A 25,493-nucleotide genomic window follows, 5' to 3' on the forward strand; every position below is an offset into this window, starting at 1 on the left:
TTTGTTAGGCCGCCCGCTGATATTTTCACCATTCAAATGTACATGACGTATCACTTGGGCAGATAACGGTGAAGGGTTTCGGTGCTGCTTTCTGAGACGCACGGAGTGCTAATAAATTTATTTGATACAGATGAAAACATTATATTTCATGATGGATGACGCATAAAAGACTAAAACACTCGGCATTTAATTCAATTGAGATAGAAACGTTAAACGTTACTGGTGGTAACGTACTGGTGGTAACTCTCTCCTAAAATGCCAGTCGATTTCTTGCATTGCAATCCTGTTGCGTGCATTAGCGGGCTTGGCCATCTCTAAGCATATTTTTCCTTTCATGAGCCTTCCTCCACCTTGCAGAATTTCGCAGAATTTGCCATATTTTTGTTAGACTTGACTTAATCTATCATAGGATGAAACTACCACCGATTCCGATTGTGGAGAGTTACTCAACCTTTATTAGAGTATATAGCTCATCTAGTTTAGAGATGAATATACATTATCCTTGTCGTTAATTCTTTCCTCCCACTGACTTTCCAATCTGTAAAAAGAAAAAAAATCATGCTTACATTTAAGGATTTTTTTTGCGACGTAATATTGCTATACTTGGTATACAAGTACTTGAAGTGACACTATAGGTCAACCATGTAGATTAATGTAATTTTGCGAAATGATACAAATAGGCAAAACCTTTTTGGATGCAGTGCCGCTTGGTAATAAAATAATTCATCTCCATCACTTATACAGCAAACTACAAAATGGCACAAAAGGCCGCAACACGATAGGCGCGTTAATTCACACACGCATTGAACATGTGACTGCGTCCATTTCAGCTCTTCGAAATAAAGGAACTTGCACGGGTGCGACACAATACGCTCGAGGAACTTACATAGCGTTGATGTCAAAGATATTGGTCGGAGGTTGGCAATACAGTTCGGCTTTATCCCTGCTTTTGGAATGGATGCACAAATGAGTGCTTCTATTCCAGAGGGAGGTCGCCAGTGCGCCTATAGTCGTTGAGCTCATCGAGTAGTTTGAGCTTCTCTGGCTCGTCGAGATTCTGGTGTGTGTGTGTGCACTTTTATTGAAATAAGATTCTGGGTGCATTTGCCATGATGTTCCGTCTTTGCCAGGGGCACTCTGCGTATATGTGGCGTCCGGAGCAAGGGTCATGTCTTTAATGGTCCGGCCTTATGTCACTTTCCGGCTCCTTCGCTTCTTAGAGGTGAGGGTCTGGCAGATTGGTTGGCTGCGGAAAGAACGTCTCGGCTGCGGCTTCCTCAAACTCTTCCGGCGTCAGGTCCGTAGCTAGTATCTTCAGCGTGGTGTTCGGTTTCTCGGGTTTGTCACTGTGCTCATCAAACGTTTCCCGGCAAGTTTACCAGATGCTTGTCCGGAGTCGGGATTGTATCGTCTATTTCCAGTAATCGTGTCTCTTCTTGAGCCGGCAGACAGTCTCCGGCTGCCTGGACGCGCGTAAATTATCAACTGAAACATTGCCCGATGCACCTCACCACATCTGGAGCAGCTCGGTTCCGTTAGGCCGTAGTATGGTACTAAATGTAGTCTGCGCGCTTTTCCTAGGTGCATCGCACAGCTACCACCTCCTGAACATTTATGTCGTAAGCCATCGTATATCAGCAAGGTCACGGCGCACGAACACCGCCGCTTGAGCCTCAGTCACAGTACCTTGTTGACCCCGGTCTCTCCCTCCACATGTTCAATAGTAGGTTCAAGGTACCCATTATAGCAGCTGACGTCTGGTTCCGTCCCCTTTGTTTCCTGCAGTACAAATGCTGCCAGCTGCCTCGAGAGGCGGAACAGCTCATTAAGCTCTGCCGCACTCTGACGTAGAGCACGGCAGTTCCACTGCAGTACATCAGGGCTACGCTCAGGCGACTGGAGCACCAGGCCCCTGGTCTGAGCTTTGCTGTTTCTGTTCGGCGTGTCCATTCTGGTTGAGGAAATGTACAAAAGTCTGCGCTATCTGCTGTACTGTCATCTGGAGGAGTTGTGCAACTCATAGAACGGGCGATGCTGTTACAAAGAACAAACACCGTTCGCGCTACCCGTAATACACTGGCTATCACTATTCTATCCGATATTCGAAAGTTCTTTTTCTTAACTATTTTTCTTAAGATTTCGCTATTCGAACACCCTTAGTATTAAGAGAACATTTTTGGATACATACAAGGCCATCGATCATACAAGGATACATCGATCATCTGCCATGCCAACTCTAGGAATGAACAGTTCTGAAATTTAACACCTACATCTTTAGTTACACTAAAGATGTAGTGAAATGAAACATGTGCGTCCACTTACGTATGCCAAGCTGGTCGTGCCAGCTGATGCGATAAGCGCCAACAGTCGGTGGCCTCTGAGAAAACGTATCGGAGAGCAGCAGAAGTTGCACTTCCACTCAAGAAAAAAGACCAGAAGAGAAAAAATTCTTAATCAGTCTAAAAATAATGTAATTAATCAGTCTCGCGATTAACTTGGGATAAGACGACAGTGAATAGCTTAACGAATTATAGACTTGATACAATTGCGACTATTCGGTTGTTTGCTTTGTATAAACGCTCGACAGAGCGCTTACGATGCAAGTTATATATGTGCAGATTTAGAAAGCACCTGGCGCCTAGCCGACTAGCCGAGTGTCCTTCAGGACCAGTACTGTGGGAAATAAAGTTTTACCACGATCACTAGGAAGAACCAGAAAACGGGTAAATGGCGTGCCGGTGAGGGGGTCGCGAACCGGCAGCAGCCACTGTGAGGAAAACTGGCTGTGCCGGTGAAAAACCGACCAGGTGACAACTCTAGATACAACTAGATCGACAGCAACCGCAGGTTTCAAATCGAGAGACGTGCACGTGGTACAATCGCATCGCGGTAGGCGCTTGAGTAGCGTGCCAGCATCGTCAGCCCGTAGCCACAGCAGGCAGCAGCGAGTTTCCGCAGCACCAGGAGAAACGCCACGTTCGGGGGCCAGCAGAGAAGAAACGATTGCGACAAATGGATTGCAATAAAAGTTGTGATTGTGCTTTGCAGGAGGACCAAATGTATACGCCGTATAGGATATGCCCGGGGATCGAGAAGGCGGCGTCCATCTAACGACCCGGCTTTTATCGCGGCCGGACGGCGTTTATGGCGCAATCGTCCTCGCAGTCGCGCGGATGAGGGAAACGGGGCTGCCCGCTGTGTGCGCACGTCTTTATTTAGTGCCTATATCTTTAAATACCGGTGAAGATCGGCCCAGCGTCCCAGTGGTGCCTCTTTATCGGGTAATGATTTGACGTCGATGTCGGTGGGAAACAGGATGGCATGCGTTGAATCCGCAGACCGACGCAAACACATGCAGTGGAGAGCACCTTACCGCACATAGAGTTAGCTATACTTTGTTTCCGCAGACCGCGTCTATACTATATATGCCATTCCACAAAATTTTGCGGAGCACGGTATAGTCACGCTAAAAGTGGCACATTCTTGTGGCCCCGGCACTGACCCTGGATTTCAAGTGCCTGCTTACATCGTTCCTTATATAAACTGCAAATTAATCGTTTGCACTTTAGTTGATAAGCATGCGCCAAAAGACGTCGAAAATGTGGATAGTGAATGTAATCAGTTGTGCGAAACGTTTTGAACGTTTGCCGCCTTTACCCCTTCTGGGAGTTTGTTGGGTGTGCTTTGCAATAAATTCAGTGCGGTCAGTCCCCCTCGTGGGTACGAGTCATGTTTTGGGGCGGCAAAAACGACAACGAAAACAAACGTCGCTGGTGCTGACCGACGTGCGGCGGCCATGCCAGCGATGACACCTTGTGCGAAACTGCCTGGATGTTCCCGGCTACATTTCCAGGGGCATTTATCACCCCCCTCAACCTCCTAATCACCTCATGATCTCTCTCTCTCTCTCCCTCACACACACACACACACACACACACACACACACACACACACACATACATACATACATATATATATATATATATATATATATATATATATATATATATATATATATATATATATATATATATACAAAAGAGAGAAAATGATAAAAGAAAGGCAGGGAGGTTAACCAGGACTGAGCCCGGTTGGCTACCCTACACTGGGGAAAGGGAAAGGGGGACGGAAAGATGAAAAGAAGAGAAAGTCCACTGGAGATATCAGTCGGTAACTCAGTCCGAATCACAGGCGCTCACTCAATCCGGTCGCTTTCAAATATCGCAGCAGCGCTTTTGTGGCCTTTTGTAGCTGCGATATGCGAGGCCATGGTCCCAAGATCTTCTTCAAGGTGAACGGCTTCCCATCTAGCTGATTGAGAGCTGTGCAGAGGTCTTGCCTTTCGTTTTCATAAGATGGGCAGTAGCACAGTAGGTGTTCTATGGTTTCCTCGACACCGCAGGCATTGCACTCGGCGCTATCAGCCATTCCAATCAGAAATGCATAAGCATTTGTGAATGCGACTCCCAAACGTAAGCGGCACAGCACTGTTTCCTCATTTCGCGGAAGACCTGGTAACAGCCGCAGTTGCATAGACGGATCGAGGGAATGCAAGCGGTGGTGAGTGAATTCAGGTGTGTGCCACTTCTCCAATGTCAAAAAGCGCGCTAGCTTGCCTAAGTGTTGGGCTGCATCGGTCCGCGATAAAGGTATTGAAACAAGGGTTGCTCCTTCGTGTGCTTTTCTAGCAGCTTCGTCAGCGAGGTCGTTGCCGGAGATACCGCAATGACCAGGCAGCCACTGAAACACGACGTCGTGTCCTTTCGCGATCATGATATGGTGCATTTCTCGTATCTCCGACACGAGTTGTTCACATGACCCGCGACGAAGAGATGCCAGAAGACATTGTAAGGCCGCCTTGGAATCGCAGAATATAGCCCACCGATTAGCCGGTTGCTTATTTATATAATCAACGGCACCTCGGAGGGCAACAAGCTCCGAACCAGTCGATGTTGTCAAATGAGAAATCTTGTATTGGATGCTTAGTGATCGTGATGGTATAACCACTGCGCTGGTGGAGCTGGTCTGAGTGGAAGAGCCATCCGTATATATGTGTATTCGATCAAAGTAGAAAGTGTGCAAACAATCCAGAGCTGCTTGCTTCAAGGCCAAGGTAGGCAGGTCGGTCTTCTTTCTTATTCCTGGAACCGTAAGACGCACTTGAGGTTGTTTCAAACACCACAAAGCTGAGGTTGAACGTGCAGAGGGTGTGAAACCTGATGGTAAGGAGGCACGATGGATGCTGACCTTGTTGGAGAAAGACGCCTGTGGTCGTCGTTCCGGCAGGCACGCAAGAGAGCTGGACTGCATCCGTGAAACATGACGAACATGGGCTCTAAGCGTTTCGGTACTAATATAAGTCGTGATCGGATGGTCTTGAGCCATTACAATGGTTCCAGCTGTTGAGGCGCTGCGCGGAAGGCCTAGGCAAACACGTAGTGCCTGCGCCTGCACGCTCTGAAGTTCTCGAAGATTTGACTTGCATGTTTTAGCAAGCACGGGAGAACTGTAGCGTAGGAATCCGATGAACAGTGCTCGATATAACTGTAGCATGGAGCCCACTGACGATCCCCATCTTTTGCCGGCGATGAACTTGAAGACGTGAACAATAGATGTGAGCTTCTTCTTTAAGTGGGCAACATGAGGGCTCCAAGTAAGGTCTCGGTCTACAATGACGCCCAAAAACCGGTGACTTCTCTTGTAGGAGATAGGCTGACCATTGATGCATACCGGATAAGGAGTCATCGCTTTTCGCGTAAAAGCGACTAACGCACATTTGTCTGTTGAGATGGTAAGGCCTTGTGCGTGAAGGTAGTCAGATGCCTGTGTTGCTGCTTTCTGTAGCCGTGCGCGAACCTGCAGGCGAGTAACCGCTGATGTCCAGATGCAGATGTCGTCGGCGTAGATTGAAACACTCACTGTTTCCGGTAGGGATTCGGCCAGCCCAAGAAGCGCGAGGTTGAAAAGAATAGGGCTTAGAACACCACCTTGGGGAACGCCTCGGCATGTGTAGTGGTCGGTAGTCGGACCATGTTCCGTTCGTACGAACAAGGATCTTTGTGTCAAGTAGTTACTGACCCATCGATATACTCGTCCTCCTAGTTCTATTGTCAAAAGTGCGTCTAGAATGGCTTGATGGAAAACGTTGTCGCAAGCGCCTTTCACGTCAAGAAAGAGTGCTACTGATAATCGCTTCCGATATTTTTGTTGTTCCACAGATGTTACTAGATCGATGACATTGTCAATCGATGAACGACCCCGTCGAAATCCCGCCATAGAGTCAGGGTAAATCTTGTGGTGTTCAAGGTACCATTCGAGACGCATGAGGATCATACGTTCCATGAGCTTCCCGACGCAGCTGGCAAGAGCTATAGGCCGATAGGATGCCAGTTCGAGCGGTGACTTTCCTGCTTTTAGAAGCGGTACCAGACGGCTGCGTTTCCATTCCTGTGGGACGACACCATCTTGCCATGAACTATTAAAAATGCCGAGGAGTTCTCTTCGTGCTTCTCTGCCTAGGTGGCGCAAAGCAGTATATGTTATGCCATCGGGCCCCGGTGAAGACGAACACTTACAGAGCGCCATAGCAGCTTCTAGCTCTTCCATAGAGAATGGAGCGTCCATACTTGCATCTCGTGGGCCGGGGATGTTGCCTAGAGCCATGTCAGGGACTGAAACTGTGCCGCCGGCGACGTTCGCACAAAATTCCTCTGCGACGTCTATCTCACAGCGGTTTTGATAGAGAGCAAGGGCGTTGAATGGGTGTCGTTGCTGGGGACTTGAGCAAAGACCCCGTAGGGTACGCCATACACAGGACAATGGCTTGCGGGGGTCTAGTGAGTCGCAAAAACATTTCCATCTTTGATCCGCTAGCTTATCCATACGGCGTTTGATCTTCTTTTGCATGCGCCGAGCTTCTCTGAGGTCAAGAATTGACTTCGTGCGCCTGTACCTCCTTTCAGCTCGGCGACGTAGTGCACGAAGCCTTTCCAATTCAATGTCATTCTCTGTACACTTTGATGGATGTGTGAAGCAGCGTGTACAATCTTGCATAGCGTCCGCAATTATGTCTTCTAATCTGCGTGCAATATGTGTCTTGCATGTGTCTTCTACGCGATCTTGAAAGACTGACCAGTCGATTTGGCGAGAAACAACCGGTAATGTGGCGTCTAGTCCATCAATTCTCACATAGGTCGGGATATGATCACTTCCATGGGTTTCAATATCAGTGAACCACTGCACGCTCAAAGTCAGGCAACGTGACACCAAAGTCAAGTCAAGGCAGCTACTGTACGTAGTTCCTCGCAGAAATGTCGGGCTTCCGTCATTTAGAAGACACAGGTTGTGGCCTGATGCAAAGGATACTAGTGACCTGCCCCTAGAATTTATCCTGGAGCTTCCCCATATATGGTGGTGAGCGTTGAAGTCCCCTGTTATAGTAGCAGCCATAATATATTCCAGTCTTTTTCTGTCAAACTGACTTGTTGGGGAAAGGTAGACGCCGATAAGAGTGAAAGACAGCTTCTTCTTTTTCACAGTAACACAGACGTATTGGTTGCCGTCGTGTGGCGCTACTTGTTGGGAAAAATACGTAAGGTCCTTGCGAATGTAGACCAGAACCTTACTGCTACGGACACACGTGTTGGAAACAAAAGATTCATATCCCGATAGTCTTATGGAGGCTGATAAGTTCGGTTCACAGATGACCAGTATAGGAAAATGGTTTGCAAATACGAACTGTCGAAAATCCGAAATACGGGACCTCAGGCCTCTCGCATTCCATTGGAATATGGAGGCACTTCTCACGTCATCCCGGAACGATCGTTGTTGTTGTCGATGAGCCATGGTTCTGCTGTAGAAGTTCTCAAGCACTGGACTTCTGAAGGCTCGCCAGAACCGGACTGATGGCATCCAGCACTTGCAATGCACTTCGAGCTGTTGGTGTCTGTAGCTTGTCCAGAAGGACACGAATAGCACTCACCAGAGAGCTGATCATAACAACAATTTGTTGATCTTGGTCCGCCAATTTATCAGGAACAGACGAAGTGTCCCCTGCTGTAGAAGTATCACTTCGCGCAGTAGGGGCATGTAGCTTCGGGAGTGCAGGCCACGCGTCAGCAGCCGTGCTGTTCGATGCACCCATGTCCTTTGAGCTGACTGCGTTTGGCCTGGGCGGAAGAGTGGGTGGTGATATACGTGTGTGGCGTTCTGCGGAGGCTTTGGAGGGTCTTGATCGACGTCGGCGACGTGATCGTCGTCGCTTAATGGATTCTGCTGCTTCTCGGTGAGACGAGTGGTCTCTAACCATTTTCTTCAATATTTGCATTTCCTTTCGAATCAAAGGGCATTCCTTCGAAGATGCATCGTGAGGGCCGCTGCAGTTTGTGCACTTCAGCACACTGGCCTCGCACGTGTTTGTGGTGTGGGGCCCAGTGCAGCGAGAACAGACGGTAGTGTTATTGCACACACTACTCACATGGCCAAGCTTCATGCACTTCCAGCACTGCAATGGTTTTGGTATAAAGGGGCGAACTGCGTGTCGGAAGTGGCCCACTTTTACATGCGATGGGAGGGATTCGCCCTTAAATATGATCTTCACACACCGTGACGTGCCGAGACGAAACGCGTTTGTGATGATGGTGTTCTCTGTAGCTGGCTTGATTAAGATTGACAGATCGGAGTCGACAATGGTCTCGTCAACATCGTATATAACGCCAGTACGGACTTGTTTGCCCAGCGGAATATAAGGGCGGACTTTCATCCCGCCAAGTTCCGTGATCTTGCGCAAGGAATCCAACGCAGCCGCGTGTTCTACGTCAATCGCTAGCACGTTCTTACGGGTGTTCACTCTTATGTCTTTGATTTCGTTTGGAACCAGCGCCTCTAGATGGGAAGACACGGCTTGCCTGTTGAGGCGTCTCAGGTTGTCAGTGGCGACAACTGGCGAGAACAGGATGGTGAGCTCCTCGGTATCCCGCGAAGATCTCACGGTGGACTCACTCGAATTCGATGATGCGCTGAGAAATCTTCGCTTTGCTTTACGACTCCGCACCAGCTCGAAGGTGTCGTCACAAGAATCTTCTCCGCTGATATAGTACTGCATGGTGTCGTCGCTGTCCGTGTCGCTCTCGGTGCCGTTGCGCTTCCTGGAGGCAGCCGCCGCGGGCACTGCCGTGTCCGGCGGACGCGCGTGAGGCTCCATCTCCATCGCAGTTAAGGAGGAAATAGCAGTCCACTGGCAAAGTCTAGAAATTCACAAAATGAGTAGAGCTGGAAGAGCCGGCGTTCTGCCTGAAGACACTTCGTCGTCTTCCTATATATACAAAAATCCACATAAAGTGCCTGCGTACCTCGTTCTTTATATATAAACTGCAAATAGATCGTTTGCAATATACGTGGATTGTTGTCGCACACATACTATTAGCAAACCCGGTAAGCTATAAGCAACGAAACCAGTATTTGTCGGTGAAGAAATCGTCGCCGTCGTTGTCGTCGTCGTTGTTTACCGCTACCGGATCAAGCGCGATTTCGACTCTCGTATGGTAAGCGAATAAGTTTTTTTTTTTCCTGCAATATGCATATGGATACTGAATATGCATACTGAAGCTTTCTACATTTGAAACCAGCGTCAATGCATACATCCTGGCGATCCGGTGGTAACCCCAACCACCCCCTTTGAAATGTGCCCCTGATAACTGTGTTTTGCTCCAAAATATGGCCCGCGCATTATTAGGCACGTTATTTATATGCACCATAATCGTGCGCGTGAACACGCGCACGCGGCATTAGTGATCGAACGTACTACACAGAGCTTAACGCCAACCGCTGGGCCGGCAATAGTACTTCACAAAGTGTCAACTTCTAACGTCATGATGATGCCCAACGAAAACGATTGGCAATAGCAGTTTAAATCTAATTTAGTTACGCGTGTGTGAAGTTCCCCCTTAACAACCATGATTCCATTATATATTAAAGACACGACAACTCCGCGTACATGCGAAATAGAGGTTATTATTATTATTTTTTTTAATCTGTAACAATCCTGCAAAAGCTATGCGAAGCACATTACGTTGGTTTCGTGCTCCAGCACTGCGGTCAGATCAACATTTCAGCAACCTCTCAGTTTTGCGAAGTTTTTTTTTTCTTTCTCCCGGCAGGCGTCCGTCACGCGAACTTTCCTGGCGAGGGCGTTGCCACGCACTGGAACGCCCGAGCTGGACGCTACAGTCCTAAACATGCATGTATAGCTCCGCCAGTCCTCGTCCCACCAGTGTGCGAACCTCATCTTATTTCCACGCACGTACTGCACCGTTCAGACAGGGCCGCTATTTTGTAGCGATGCCTTATGCCTTATTCTATGCTATTCTTATCATCCACCGCACACGGCTGCCTGATCCCGTTGATAATGTGGGCAGGCCGTTGCTCTGACCACTGGCCACGCGCGAAAAGCCTGAAAAAGCATAGAATCGGAAAAGGCATCGCTATAAAATACCGGCCCAGAGCGCGTTCGCACCCACGTCGCGCCGCTCTCGCTGCATGCGCTCTCCGATTGGATCGTCGTGTAATCCCCACTTGGCATGTCCACGTTCGCCAGCACACGCGCGCGCGCGCTGGGTACAAACTCGCCAGCACCGCCCATAAAATAACTGCCGCGGATATCGCCAGCGTGCTGCTGCTGGTTTTGCTTTATCGGTGCCTGTGTGCCCCTTTTGGACGTTCGTCGCGTTACTTTGTATTCGCCCGCTCCCGTCTTGCGTTGGCTGCCGATTCATTTGCTCGACCGCTCGCGACGCCTAGCTTGTTCGCCTCAGAACCACATTCACGGCGCGGAAACAAGACAAGGACGGGAAGAAAGTCGACTTAGCAATGGCCAGGTTCCGTACGTGAGCCATCCATCGGTAGCAGTGTCGGATAAAGAAATATCCTATTTGGAATGCGCAGGTGGGTTGCGCGCTTACTTAGTTATCATTTAGTTTGCTTTTTTTTTAACTTGTGGTCCTTTTGGCAGGTTTAAGGGGTGCGCGTCCGATTACGTGGCTCGTTGATAATCGAAACGTGTGTGTTATGTGTATATATATCTGTTGGTTTTGAGAAACAAAATCTGTTGCAATTCAGCGCTTGTATTCGTTTGCGTCCTTCCCGCCCTCGTGTTGTTTCCGCGCTGTGGATTCGCATCATGAATCACCAACGAGCGCGCCGCCCCATACCTTGCCTAAGACGCCATGTTTAAATGGACGACGTGTCGTGAACCTGAGAGCGCGGCTGAGAAGCAGCTACTTCCTCCTCATCTTCGTGCTCTCTCCAACTGCCCTTGCGTCCGAGGCACCGCGGCATATATGCGGGACGTCATATAAAGAAATCGATCTCACGTAGAGATACCGCCCTTTCATTGCCTGTGTTTTATGCAGGATGGAGCAGAGCGAGTCAGATGCCGTGAGGGGGGGGGGGAGGGGAAGAGGAGGGGGGGGACGCGTATATGCGACCCCTCCGCTCGGTTTGTATACATGCAGCCGTCGGACTGGTTTAATAGGCTGAAAAGAAAACTGCCGGCCTGAACGACCTGATAGCGAGCTTATATAAGGCGCTGGGCCACCGAAGAATTACGAGGCCTGTCCCGAGGGTTCTCGGATGCATGCCGCAACTCGTGTGCGGCGTGATGGATCACGAACTTCCTTCAATCGGATTAGGGTCACGTCACCTCCTCTGCAGCGGCGTGGGATAAAGAACGTCAGAACACGGCCATCAGCTGGAGGACGAGTAAGTGTTGGCTTTCTGACGCATCGCGCGCCATCATCGTTGTTTGTTTGGAGCCAACGAATAGATCATATCTGTTTTTCTCTTTAGTCGTTGACGTTGTTGCCGACGTAAGGGAAAAGCGAGGTACGGCAAGGCATACGGGTGCAACGGAACCGGAGAAGCACTTTTCTAGCTTTCACCGTATGCGTGTAATTAAGGGCTTCCGAATAGGCACAAGGAACCAACGGAAGTGCCAGCCTTGACGCGTTACGGAACGCCCCGCGTGCTTCTAGTTTCGTGCAACGCCCGCTAGTCCACATGGCGCATTTTAGATAAGGACAAGAGAGAGAGAATATATATACATGTATAAACGAGAAGAAAGGGGGGTAAACCGAGGGGTCTAATTTTCGTTAAAGCATCGCACGTGTAATGCGAACGCGTGGGATCGTTCCCCGCCTGCGGCAATTAGGTTGTTTTTTCATGCACTTTCATTGCCATTAATTTATCATTTCTTTAATTCAATCAGTAATTACAAGTAATTTCCCTTGTTTTCCTTGGTGTCATTGTTTGTTGGCTTCTTATGATATATATATATATATATATATATATATATATATATATATATATATATATATATATATATATATATATATATATATATATATATATATATCGTGCAGATCCCACGCACTCTGGGAATCGGCGCAAGCAAAGCTTTCTGGTAAGCCGGCAAGACGAAACGGCACATTTCATTTAAGAACATCAGCGACGAACGCGCGCCCCAAAACCGTGGGTCAAGGTGGCAGAGAAACGCCGCGCAGCATCGCCATCGACCACCTAAACCTTCGGACGCCGCAAAGATCTCGCGCACGAACACGTATTTCTCAAAGCGCACAGAAAGCATCGCTTTACAGAAACGGGAAATAAGAGGACGGATGCTCTGCAGTTCAACGAACGAACTGCATTCGGTCCCGACACGTACGCGCGCATGGGAAGCACCCGTACATAATGGCACTTCTCACTCGGGCGAGTTAGCTGTCTCCCAGGAGGATCGTGGCATTGTTATACGCCAGCCCAAGTGCGTCATCCGCGTGATACACCGGCAGTTCGCGTACGTGCGCACAAAATATTCGTGATAATAGTTGTTTCGACCACGACGAGCCAAGCCAGGGCGAAAAGCGATATTTCACGCCTTCGCTTTATTAGGATTCAGCTACTTTACGGAAGTCGCTGCATTTAGTACGTCTTCCAGCTACTGAAATGTCCAGCCAAGCTTCGTGCTCTAGCCCTGGATCCAAACTTACGGCGAGGCAGTCGCACTCGTGGAGCCTTAGACCTGACGTCCGAAATTCGCAACAAATCACATACACTCTCTGAGGGTTCGCGATATTCGATCGCCTTTCATGTCCGAGTATTGTACATTGTTCTGTCTCTCGCTCTCTCAGCTGTCAGCCGGAAGGGGCCCGTGACAAAAAGACCCAATTCCAATACATCCGGTTTTTTTTTTCTCTCTCCCTCGTCGCTAACGTAATAAATAACAAAGCGGGCAGTTATCGGCCGGATGACAGAATATTTGCAGGTCCTCTCCTTCTTTACTTTCTCTCTCTCTCTCTCTCTCCTTTTCTTTCGTCGCTCATTGGGAGCGCGAAGCGAGCGGGTGCCGCCGTGGCCAGCGAACACATGTCGCCTGCAGTCAGTGCCCGCAGTCGACTCTCCTCTTCAAGAAGAATAATCGCCCGCGCGCTTTCCCACATTTCCCGCCCCGAACCGCCTCCCCTTAAATCAGGATAAGCGACCCGGTCGTGTGCCTTATGTTTCACCGACTTCTCTCGGGCCCGCACCGCGCTGTCTGTTTATAGCGGCGTGTGGTTACATCATCTCTCTCCCCTCCGCCTTCGTGTTTCTCGACTTCATTCTTCTTCGTCGTCCCGCGGTCCCTGTCTCCAGAGGCCCCGGAGTAGCGCGGCACGCGAAGAGGCACAAGATGTGTGTCGGCGGTGCAAGTTCGATGCCCCGCCGCCACCTTCTCGTTTGCCGCCGTTGTCATCTGTCAGCTCCCCGTAGCTTTAGCCCCGCACCTCCGCTCGCAGCGCAGAGGCGGCGGCGCGGGCCCCCCGGTGCTCCAGCTCTCCGGTCGTGCGTGCGCCGCCGCCGCTAGTGCGTTGCCGGGGCGTGCGAACTGGAAGAAGACGTGCGCGCGGCGCTCGCGAGGCGCCTGGCCAGCGGGAGGGTGGTCTATTTATGATTACTGTTATCGCCGCTCTTCTTCTTGCGGCGGCCGTCCCCCGATGGTCAGAGCGGTGGTGCGGGCCCGTCACTTCTCGCCGTTCGCGGAACCGGGCGCCGCGTCGAGCGGATTTGCGTGCCATTCGGCTGTTCAAAGTGCCGCGAACGAAAAGGAAGGCGTTGCGCGGGAATAAGAGAGAGAGAGAGAGACAAAGACAAAGGGTGAGCGTTCACGTAAAAGGACGATGTCCGACCTGCTTCTCCGTATCCTTTGCAAAGCTTTTAAGCTTCCCGCAGAGCCAAAGGAGAAGAGCGTGTGCCCATGCGATCTCCCAAAGGAAGTCAGCCCCCGCGCAAGATGCGTACACATGCATACACGGGTGTTACAGCAAGCTGAAGAAAAAAAAATGCCAAGCTATATGTACAGATGAAGCCAATTGTACGTTATCATCAATCTTAAGGAACCTCCAGTAATTTCGTGCGTTCTGCTGAATTAGCTTGTACCGATTAACTAGCTAACTTTTCAGTTGTTGCACCAAAGACCGATATGTCAATACTGTGTTTTACATCACATAAGAAACTATCACTCTACATTGTTTGCGTTGCGTTACTTTTTCTTTTCTTTTTTTTTTCTTTGTACGCACGACCGTTTGCAACAGTAAGCAGCCTGACTGTTATAAAAAGTTTCAGCGCAGGCTATCGATTTGCCAGATGAGGCCAACCCAAACATGAACACGAATGTAACGGTCACCTCGAAGAAAGGCAACATGTCATATTTATGAGCGAGATCGGCTATTACAGGGTCAGGATTAGTTCGTTCGCAGTGTTTTTCATAGCAGCACTGCGGCGGCGCGGGTTCTCGTTTTCTTTTTTTCTTTTTTTTTACGCGGAAAATAAAATAAAATGAAAGAAAGAAATGAAGAAACGCAGACTAGCGCGCCGAAAACAACTAAAATACATATTTCCGAATGTGTTCTAAAGTCTAGTATTCAAATATCTGCCGTAAATATTAGAAAGTTACGCGTGTGAGAGCTGGGATCGGTGTCGATTGCTCTCGCAGATTCTTACAACCGACAACTAACGATGTCCGGCGGTACGAACATCTGTACGTACTAGTCAACAGTGAAAGTTATTCTGGTTCGGCAAATAAGAACAAAAAAAAAGGAGGAGAACAGCAACAAGCGTTGAGGCAACAACAACAACAACAAAAGGTTGGGTCACTGTTGCAAAATTTGCCTATCGTTGCAGTGGCCAGCCAGGAAAGTACTCACAACTGTGCGTGAATGGTGCATGCAACCTTTAGCTGATACAAGATTGAAGATATCACTCGGTAACGCCCAGAAAAGGAAATAGTGCCTAAATGTTGCTCTTAAGTGAGCCATCGAGTGAGCGAAGCAATCATGGCGAGCTGCACCGTGGGAACAAAGGAGGATTTCGTTTCGCGTAAACAGAGCGTAACAAGCCTGAATGCAGCCACAAACGAAGCATCATTCGTTAGGCAAGTGACACCGCGACAATAACTGTGAGCGACGTGTACAGGCTAAATGAGTTATAAAGGGAAGTTGGCTACAAAGAAAACTCGTACGGGCTTCCGCCTTGCAGATTTCCGTAGAGCCCGTTTGGTTAATCAATATTCGTCGACTGTTGATTCATTCAATGGAGCGGCGATTGAGGCATTTTTGGCGGGAAATGCCGTTTACTGAAAATTGGGGCTACCTGAAAATTGTTGCCTAAATAGGAATTATCAATTGTCCCTCGGAATGCTTGCAGAACTATACTCTTTACATTCCGAATATATAGTATAGATACCGGGCCGTACCTTCAACTACAACGCAACAGCAAAGGATGTAGCCGGCGCTTCCTAAGATACTCTATCCCACCGTTTCCATGTAGTATAGCGAAGGCTATAGGACTCGTGTCAGCCAATCAGTGATGAGAGCAGGCTGCTGTGTGTTCCAGGAAGGCTGCACGTTCCATGCAACTAATCCTTCCATTTCTTTTCCATATGACCCATAGGTTTCGCTGCACTTCACGCTGTCCATTTCTTTTCTTTTCCCCCGTTCTTTATCTGCTGTTCCTAATAAAGCACCCTCCGTGGGCTGCTCGGACTGGGTGATTGGAAGCCCTGTTAAGCCGGTCAAAGTGAACCATGACCCTTTTTTGGGCAGCCGCCATTCGTGTATACGGTATACGCCAGGCCGCATAAATCTCATATGGCACGCTCATTTCGAACATTCGCCATTAATGATCAAATGAGTATATCGATCGATTGTTAAATGCCCTAATCGAACAATGAGAATGGTCAGATTTTTATTGAACATCTCGAATATTCGCGAACCTCTATATACGCCCGATCGCGCCCTACTCAGCCGCGGTTACCCTGATGTGTCTCTCTGAAGGTTAAGGCACGCTTTCATTTTCCTCTCTCTCTCGCTCCTCACATTTGACCCACTGTAACATTGATCCAAGTTATAAAGGTCCCACAAGCGAAGTCTCGCTTAGTACAAACATTATCTCATCAACCAACAGATCTCGAGAGAGCCTTGAGAGCCTTCCAATTGAGAGCCTTCCATTTATAACGGCCCGGTCACCTCGGCAGTTCAGTTAGAATGAATGGAAGGAATTCACTGTGGTGGAACACGGCCTGCCAGTTGACCAAGCGATGCACACACGTGAGCCACCGCTAACGGACTCGTACTTACGAGCCCGATAATTGGCTGCAGAGAATATACGACGGGCATGCGCACTTGTTGCTTTGAAAACGCTCCGTGACCGACGCCGACAGACGCTTTTGTCGCGTGTGTCCCATCTAACGTTATAAGCCAAGCTGTTCAAAGAAAAAAAAGTATTAAAGAATCACGGTGCAAGATGCGATTACAAGACCTACGTTGTTCAGTCGTCAGAGGTATGAAGACCGAACACCATAGATCTTAAAATCGTATCTTGCAACGTGTTTTTCTAATTTTTTTAACAACTTGGATAACGTTATAGCTGCGACACCTTCTACGCATATAGGCGCATGTCGGCGCGTACCGACATGTGCTTCTGGTTGGGCCTTAAAAAGCGCTAAACGAGACGCGCAGTGGCGTAGCTGGCGTCGCGTCTATTCATAATTAGCCGAAATTTTCCTGAGCTTGAAGAAAGAACTCTCTAAAGGATAATACAGTTATGGAAACAACCGCATCGGGTGCTTCCGGACATGCTCGACAACATTTCTTCGAATATAACCGATGTCCTCAATTATTATTTTCATATTGCACAAGTATTGCCCTAATTAGCGAATCACGCGCACTACTCGAATAGTCCTGAGCGGCTCAAGACTCCTGCGACAATTGTGTCGTTAGTCCCATACGCCTACTAAGTGCGACATTTCAAAGAGCTTGTTCTTTGGGTTTACAGCGTAGAGCAGACGAGGACACGAGAACGGTATTGGTGTGCTCAGTCTGTTACTGCGCTGTGCAGCCTGTACACATAAATACAGCGAGTGTGCGAGCGAACTTACGCGAACAGCGGCCGCAGTCTGCCGACAGGAGCAGCCACCACAGCGCGAAGAAGCCGCGCTGCACCGAAGCCTTCCACCACACCATCGCCCTTCTCGATGGTAGCTCTCACCGGAGCGCACTCTGCAGAGGATCAACACACGGGTTCTGTAACGGAAAAAAAAATAACGAAATATAAAATCGAAAAGGCTTCGCCTCACTCAGTGTCTGAATTTGAGCATGGCAACCTTCCGCAACACCTCCTTCTCATAGCGTTTAAGTAAGACAGAGTAGATGGCATTTACGCTTGCTATAAATAGCGTTGCATGGGGAACCAAGAAGCATTGCACACCTGCAGCATTCGGTGCTCTCGAAATCTGGCGCACACGATGCTGATGCGTTATTAGAAGCCGTTGCATGTCTTCACACATACGCAATACCAGAGCAACAAAGCTCCTCGAGTGTCAGAACGGACGTCGAAGTCCGAAGCATATGCGGTGGAATCTCGTTCATACGGTCTTCGCGGGAACCGAAAAATAAAACGTATCATCCGAAAATAGTAGTATCCAGCGCAAGCTCCAGAAAGTATGAAAATAGGCGTATCGTTGACAAACTCAATAGCAAAGGTTCGAGTGGCGTCGAGTGATACTGCTCCGCATAACACGTCATGCGGATCAGCATCACTCGACGACGCGCGAACCGCAGCCAGCACACATTTATTTAGCAACGTTGACACAGCTCGTCAGTTTGCGCTGAACTTCATTCTTTTCAATGATCGTCAGAATGTTATTCTAGAAGTTTAAAGAAGAAGCCTCTTGTTTCCTTACTCGACTTCCCTGCGGCGCACCGCCAGTCGGTGTGGCCGCACTGCAGCAAAAGCGTTTTACCGGCGGCGGCGCACCGCGTGCGTTTTTCCTCCAGCGTGGCTGGGGTTTAACGAGTTCTTTGTAGGTCGTTGAAATGTTACACTGCAGGTATAAAGCTGTGAATTTTAGAATTACCGGTACAAGCCCACCACTGCAATCGTATTCGATTTCAGGTGAAAACTCGATCGCAATAACCTTACGAAAATACATTGCTCCTATGGGACGTTTGGCGGGAAATGGAAAATAAACGTATTATCTGAAAAAACGTATTATGCATAATTGTATCAACGAGATTCCACTGTATATAACTTGACGTAATAGTTCTGCGCAAACCTGCAAGGCCGAGAGAAGTAATTAACAAAGCTCTTGCCTTTGCTTCGAGTTGTTGACAAACTCAACGTCGCGCTGGCATCTGCTAGCCGCTTAATTAGCTCAGATGGTAGAGCAGCTGCCCCGAAAAGGCGATGGTCCCGGGTTCGAGTCCCGGACCAAGACGAATTTTTCTTCAACTACGAGGCTTTTCTTTCGAGGAACTCGTATGGGTTTCCTTTGTAGCGATTGCTACGAATGGGTGGATGTCTGATTTTCACTTAATTATTTGTATTTAACATGTATCTGCATGTAGCGGGGCCACTTGCGGCTACTAGCGCTGTCCGCTGAGGATGAGTCTGGAAAACGAATTTTGGCTGCAGGCTAGAAAGCGGACCGGTTACGGAGTGCCAGGCATGCTGCTCCGCTGGCCAGCTACCACTGGGAATCGCCGCCAGCGATAAAGGTACACGGCCGCCTGCACCTACCGGCCGGGCAACGATTTACTAAAGGCAACTGCGAATCCTGCGTTCTGTTGTTGCCATCAAAGCTTTTTGATCCTGTACTGCTGCAAATAACTTAATCGGCAGTAGGCATGATTTGCGGCACAGTAGAGCCTAGTTCTATAAACTTACGATAAAAATGCACTGCTATTCCATTTACTTTTTTTTTAAATCCTTTTAATGCATTGAAGCTCAAAAGTTACCGGAAAACCAATAAATATAATCGCAAACTTTGGGAACGCATATCCGAAAGTTGTGTCATCCTCAGGATTCGTCCCAAGGGAATATGACTTTCGAATTTTGATTTATCGTGTAAAAAATGTGTGCCTTTGAGAGTTATCTAGCTCCAGAATTGGAATTTTACCAAGTGGGACGGGCGATTTATAAAAATTACGTTAACGATTAAAAAAGCACCCCACATATATTGCAACTGGTTCTATAGTGTCGGTGTACGTACTCAGTGGACACACCTTCAAAACTAACCAGCTTTCATTCTACTGTTGCAATATGTGTCCTAAAGTTGCCGACTATATTAGTAAATATCGCCTAGTTTATCAATTAATGAGCGATTCCCAAAGAATTTCTGATGTCCGCCTGAGCGAATAATGTGCTGTCCGAAACTTGACCTATTTATTACTATTTCACTATTTGCAAGAATTATTTAGTCTATGCGCTTATAGAACACCCGGTATAGTGAAAACATCAAATTATCAGTAAGTGATTATAGCATTCTTAATCATTCGGTTCAGTTTCGAAGAACCGACTTTATAAGCATTTTTTATATCATCGTCAGATCTCTCCTCAACCTATTAAATTAGTTTCTCTGTATATACCATTTCCGTTCATTTATTCTTTAATCATTCGTTTTTCTTCATTGGGTTGCGGACAGCAATGATGTTCCGCCTACTTGCGCGCTAACGCACTACATCAGAGTGGAATGAACCACATTTCATGCACGCCCGTTTATATACCCTGGACTCAACGTTAAGCCTCCGACTTTCACCAAGACTTCCCCGAAGAGACGTGACCCTTTTGTGTAGGCTAATGCCTGCGTGTTGCGAATAGAGATGGCCGACACCGCAGCATGTGGCGATTGCAGCGACGCGGAAACAATTTGTCATGTTCTTTGCCAGTGCCCGCAGTACAGTGTGCAGAGACAATCGCTTTTCGTTGTGCTGAACCAGTTGGACGACCAGCCTCTGCAGGAAGAAATAATTTTACAACATCGACGCGATTTAACATCGCATCAGAAGGCCGTGCAAGCGATACTGCGCTTCTAGAGATCGACCGGCCTGTGTGAACGCCTGTGATTGGAAGGACTTTTCTGTTACCTGTTCTTGTTCCTCTCTCTCTCTCTCCTTTCTAAGGTGGCAAATTCTTGCTTTGTAGATTGTTTCTTCTAATCTTTGCTTTCCTTTTTTTTTTGCGAATCACTCCCCAGTAATATCCCACATCCCTCCCACCCCGTTTTTCTTTTGTGTGTGCGCGTGTGTTTCGTCCTTTTATGCAACATTCTTTGAGAGTATGCGTAGGGAAGATAATGATGCATGCATGCAAGGCCATATAACAATTGCGGCGCTTCTACGCCTGCTATTATGCACCTTTGTTCGATAGCATCGTTGGCAGCGATTTCGCACATTCGTGATATCTATATTAGACGGGGTTCTCGACGAAGTACGACATATATATGATAGCGTTTTAATGCATAGTAAAAAAAAAAAAAGACGGCCTAACAATCACGCGATATAGAAGAGTCCCGTTGGAACCTAGGCTAAGTCTCTTTTATGTCACAAAGTCATACATTTGGCTTTTCGAGGCGTCATGCATAGCGGAGCGACGTTCGACCACCTGCGGCTGTTTTCGTATACGCGCCGAGATGCCAACACACGGGCGTGCATTTCGCCACGATAGAAACGCGGCTGCCGGTTATTCACCTTCACTCACCTTACCGTCAGGCACCATGTCGGGATACCATGCACGCAAAATAAGCCAACAAATATATCTTATGTCTCGTCTTACCCGTCTCGCTAAACACTACGCTGATGACACGAGAGAGTCTGCTGACACGTTTTTTTTCAACCTAGTTCGCGTAAGCAAAAGCTGACTGCAGCAGCTCTACGGGTCACCCCGCCTGTTGAAGAGCCACGCATAGAGGCCATCGGTACATATACAGAAAGGTGACGCCTTGGGCTTCTCGCGGGAACGTGTAAACAGCGGTTACCAGCCACTTCATATAGTCCTGTATAGCGTTTGCGTGTTTCCCGCCGGCGCCGTACACACGCCAACGTGCCTTCATTGCACTTGTGGCGCCAGCCAGCATGTGCGCAGCAGATTCAGGCTAGATCGTAACGCCAACCATGCAGCCGGCCCGTCTCGGATGATCACTCGCTGTGTAGTTCTCACAAGGCTTCGTCCCCGTAAGTTATCATTCCGCAAGTGGCGGTATAGTGACACTCTCGGAGTGCTGGTTACGTTCTGGCTTCCGAAATAACTGCAGTGGTGGAGAGAAGAAAAACAAAGAATAAGCAAGAGTGCACAGCGCGCGACGGGCAAAAATATGTTTCCCATTCCGCTCGCACTGTTGGCGTCACTGCATGATCCTTTGGCCGCTTTATGAGCCGCTGGTATGTCAACACGACAAATGGTGGGTCGTCAGGAAAGGAGAAGGATATACTATGTTACTCTCTCAGCCGTTTCTGGCGTGAACGCGTGGTGGCGCCCGCACAAGCAAGATTCAGCACACCGCGCACATTTTGAGACGCTGCAACAACTTAGCGACTTTGAAACGAATATTTGAGATCGCAGACACGTTTTCACCTGGCAGACTTTGAATGTAATAAACCAGCAGCGCACGCACAGCAATACCTCAAGCATGTGAAATCACTTCGTTCCGTGCGAATTAAATTAAATCGTGGGGTTTTACGTGCCAAAACTACGATGTGAATGTGAGGCACGCCGTAGTGGAGGACTCCGGATTAATTTAGATCACCTGGGGTTCTTTGACTGCACCCAGTGCACGGCACATGGGTGGTTTTTTTTTTTTTGCATTTCGCTTCCATCAAAATGCCGCCGCCGCAGCCGGGATTTGTCCACGAACTCGGGCTTGGCAGCGCAATACCATAGCCGCTAAGCCACCGCGGAGGGTTTACGTGCCAATCATTCAGCGGAGTCCTATATTTTTCTACAGCTATTATGATATCTGCTCAACAAGTATTTTGCGTACATGGCCCAGCGTGACATTCAAAATGTACAGGGTGAGAAGAAAATAATACATTTCTTTTTTAAATAAACAATGTTATGTCCTGAATATAACAAATACGGATGCTACACATTGAAATATATAGGAACTATATTGAAGTATACATGTTCTCGTGTCATTCGCAAAAACTTGTAAGCACTGTTAATCGAATGATAGGTGATGCTAGGCACGTGTATGCATCCTCCCATGGCGCAAAAACAGGTTAGCGCGCGCTCCGTTCGTAACGCTTACTTGTGTCAGCAAACTTACACTGCATCACCTTTACAATATCAGTTCGTAGAACTAGCGTCATAGACGCCAGTTATCACAGCAAGTTTGTTTAGTTGATCACACAATTTCCGCACGTGCCAATTTCGTATTTCACCATCAAAGGCATTTTATCGGCGTGTGACGGTAAATTCATGCCAGGAATTGTGAAGCACAGACGAATAAGAATTCGAAGGAGTTCTGAAGAAAGGTTCATGCATAAATTCAGATTCGTCAGGAATTCAACGGTCACGCCCTGGTTTCCCACCTACCCCCTCCATCCAAAAATGTTCTGTCTTCCGAAAACTGTCGTGGGCGGAAGGTTTCAGAACACGGGAACCTGAAAGTGAACGGTGCATTCTGCACACTAACGCTTCGCAGGCTGCACACTCGTTCGTGTGCAGCCTGCGAAGCGCCCATACAGGCTGCTTGCTCAGGCGGCGAAGCATTTGAGCGTTGTCGCAGCTTCCGCCGTCTCTGAAGTTTTTGTGGGCGGGCGTTCAAGCAGTATCTGATATCTTAAGGTTTGGAAAAGCTGCAGCAGTTTCGTGTTTTGCTGACACACGGCAGCATTCATCCTATTTATTATAATTTTTTTTTTTTGACGACACAAGAAAGGATGACAGGACTCATCCCTATACGCCGTTTTGCTGAGGACGCCAGCATCGATGGCGCTCTTCTCCTGAGCGCGAGGTGGCCGGTTCGATTCCAAGCCGCGGAGCGCGCATTCCCACGGCCGGATGCAGAATGCAAGAGCAGCCGCGGCACAATGCGCTAGAATGCGACGGACCAGTTGGTCTAAATGAATCTACAAGCTACGGCGTGCCTCGCAGTCTCGGCGTATACCTTTGCGACGTTACGCGCGCCCCCATCAATCAATCAGCATCGCAACACGCGTCTTCGCAGGGAGCACCTGCGTGCCGGCACAGCGTGTCCGGCCCGCCATGCACCACTCGCCTGTTGCAGGGCTGCGTGCGAGACGACGTCGGGCAGGTTCGCGGTCAGCAGCAGATCGCCCTCGTGGCGGCGTGTCCGGGCACCGGTGGCTCGGCGCTGCGGCCGGCTGGCGATCGTCGGCGCAACTATACAAGTGGCGGCGGCGGCGGCGCACAGCCACCAGTCGGCGATTCCACGTGAGATTAAGGAGGAGGACGCGGAGAGGGGGGGGGGGGGGGGCGAGCGGGCGCCGTGTGACTAAGCCCATAAAGAACGGACCCCGCTCCTGGACGGCCCGAGCCTGCCCGCCTGCCGTCGTCCACGGGGGGAGAGCGCGAACCGCAAGCCGGCAATAACAAGAGCGACTCCCGGCGACCACGCACGGGCCCGCGTCTGGGGGACCGAGTTGCCCCCGCCAATCCGATCCTTCGAAGGGCACGCTGCGCTCCGGCACGACTGCAGCACTGCGACATACACGCCGGGACGCGCGTGGCTTTTTGTCGCTCTCCCAGCGTGGCAGAGGAGAGAGGGGGTGCAAGACGCGGCTGCACTTTGAAAGGCGGGATTGCGCGTCGCCCAGGAGAAGGTGGAGGTGAGGAATGTATGCAACAACTGCGGAGGGAGACGAGGGAGGAACAACACCTTTCGGTGCGCCTTCGCTGCTGCCGGATGAAAAAGATCGGAGCCAAGTCGCGCGCATTTACACAGCCAGCTCATACCCACCCACCCATCTCCCCTCCCTCCCTCCCTTCCCGCTTCTTTTTCGCATTGCTGCGCTCAAGGTGTTTATTATGCAGTAAACGGCATCAAAACGATGTGCGAAGAGTCGTGAAAAAAAAAAGATAAAGATGCATCTGCTTTTTATTTGCCTATTTTCTCTGCACTCTTATACGGCTTCCTTTATACGATTTTCTGGAAATCCGCACGATCACCTTCGTGTGAACCGCTATATGTTGGCCGTGTCAGTGGTTTTTCGTGACTAAAGATGGGCGTCAACTGTTCATTGACCTCGACAAACTGCGCTCAGCTTCGTTAACTTCAAGTAGGTCTCAAACTACTCGGCAGTCATGGAATAATGCGTCGTACTGAGGGACCTGCAAGAGCATGCGCTACTAAAGAGAAAGAACGATGCAGTTTAAACTGGGAAAGTATTCTTTCAAAACGCTATTTTTATAAATTTCGCAACGATATGTTGAATAATAAAAGAAAACTTGAAGCGAGTTGAGCAGAAACAGGGTAAAATAATGGGACGTAAGAAATGGACACTGACTACATATAAAAGCAAACGTTGATTCTTTAAAGATCCTGGGGTTTTGCGTGCTGAAACCACGATTTGATTACGAGGCACGCCGTAGTGAGGGGCTCCGGATTAATTTTGACCACCTGGGGTTCTTTAACGTGCGCGCAATGCAGGGGACCGCGGGCGTTTTTGCATTTCGCCCACATCGAAACGCGGCCGCCGCAGCCTGGATTCGATCCCGCGACCTCGTACTTAGCAGCCACTATACGCCACCGCGGCGGGTAATGTTTATTGTTTCAAGCAGCGTATACAAGATGCTTCTTTCGAAGACATTAAGTAATTTTTATAGATTGCTTGTGGCATCTATCACAATTCTAGCCATTGAGCTGGTCTACTCGAAGATAAATGCATGATGGTCTAATTAACAAAAAAAAACTTATGACGTGTCTAATAATAATATATGGGGTTTTACGTGCCAAAACCACTTTCTGATTATGAGGCACGCCGTAGTGGAGGACTCCGGAAATTTTGACCACCTGGGGTTCTTTAACGTGCACCTAAATCTAAGTACACGGGTGTTTTCGCATCTCGCCCCCATCGAAATGCGGCCGCCGTGGCCGGGTTTCGATCCCGCGACCTCGTGCTCAGCAGCCTAACACCATAGCCACTGAGCAACCACGGCGGGTTATGACG

The 25,493-nt window shown here is 48.8% G+C and overlaps 1 protein-coding gene across 2 annotated transcripts in view; it reads right to left on the reverse strand.

Annotated features, from left to right (window-relative positions):
* LOC135917626 (extracellular matrix organizing protein FRAS1-like) overlaps nucleotides 1-25,493 on the reverse strand; it is an 83,345-nt gene that overhangs the window by 42,405 nt on the left and 15,447 nt on the right. Inside the window, exons 1-2 of one of the 2 annotated variants that reach the window (XM_065451196.1) lie at nucleotides 23,582-24,359; nucleotides 17,465-17,609 (exon numbers count right to left, since the gene is read on the reverse strand). In XM_065451196.1, coding sequence (XP_065307268.1) covers nucleotides 17,465-17,549 — 85 coding nt within the window. In that variant the 5' untranslated portion in view covers nucleotides 17,550-17,609; nucleotides 23,582-24,359. Of the gene's footprint in view, nucleotides 1-17,464; nucleotides 17,610-23,581; nucleotides 24,360-25,493 lie in introns of those variants that run through there. The other variant, XM_070522711.1, reaches the window with a different exon arrangement.

The sequence above is a fragment of the Dermacentor albipictus genome, chromosome 1, assembly GCF_038994185.2.
Source record: "Dermacentor albipictus isolate Rhodes 1998 colony chromosome 1, USDA_Dalb.pri_finalv2, whole genome shotgun sequence".
NCBI lineage: Eukaryota > Metazoa > Arthropoda > Arachnida > Ixodida > Ixodidae > Dermacentor > Dermacentor albipictus.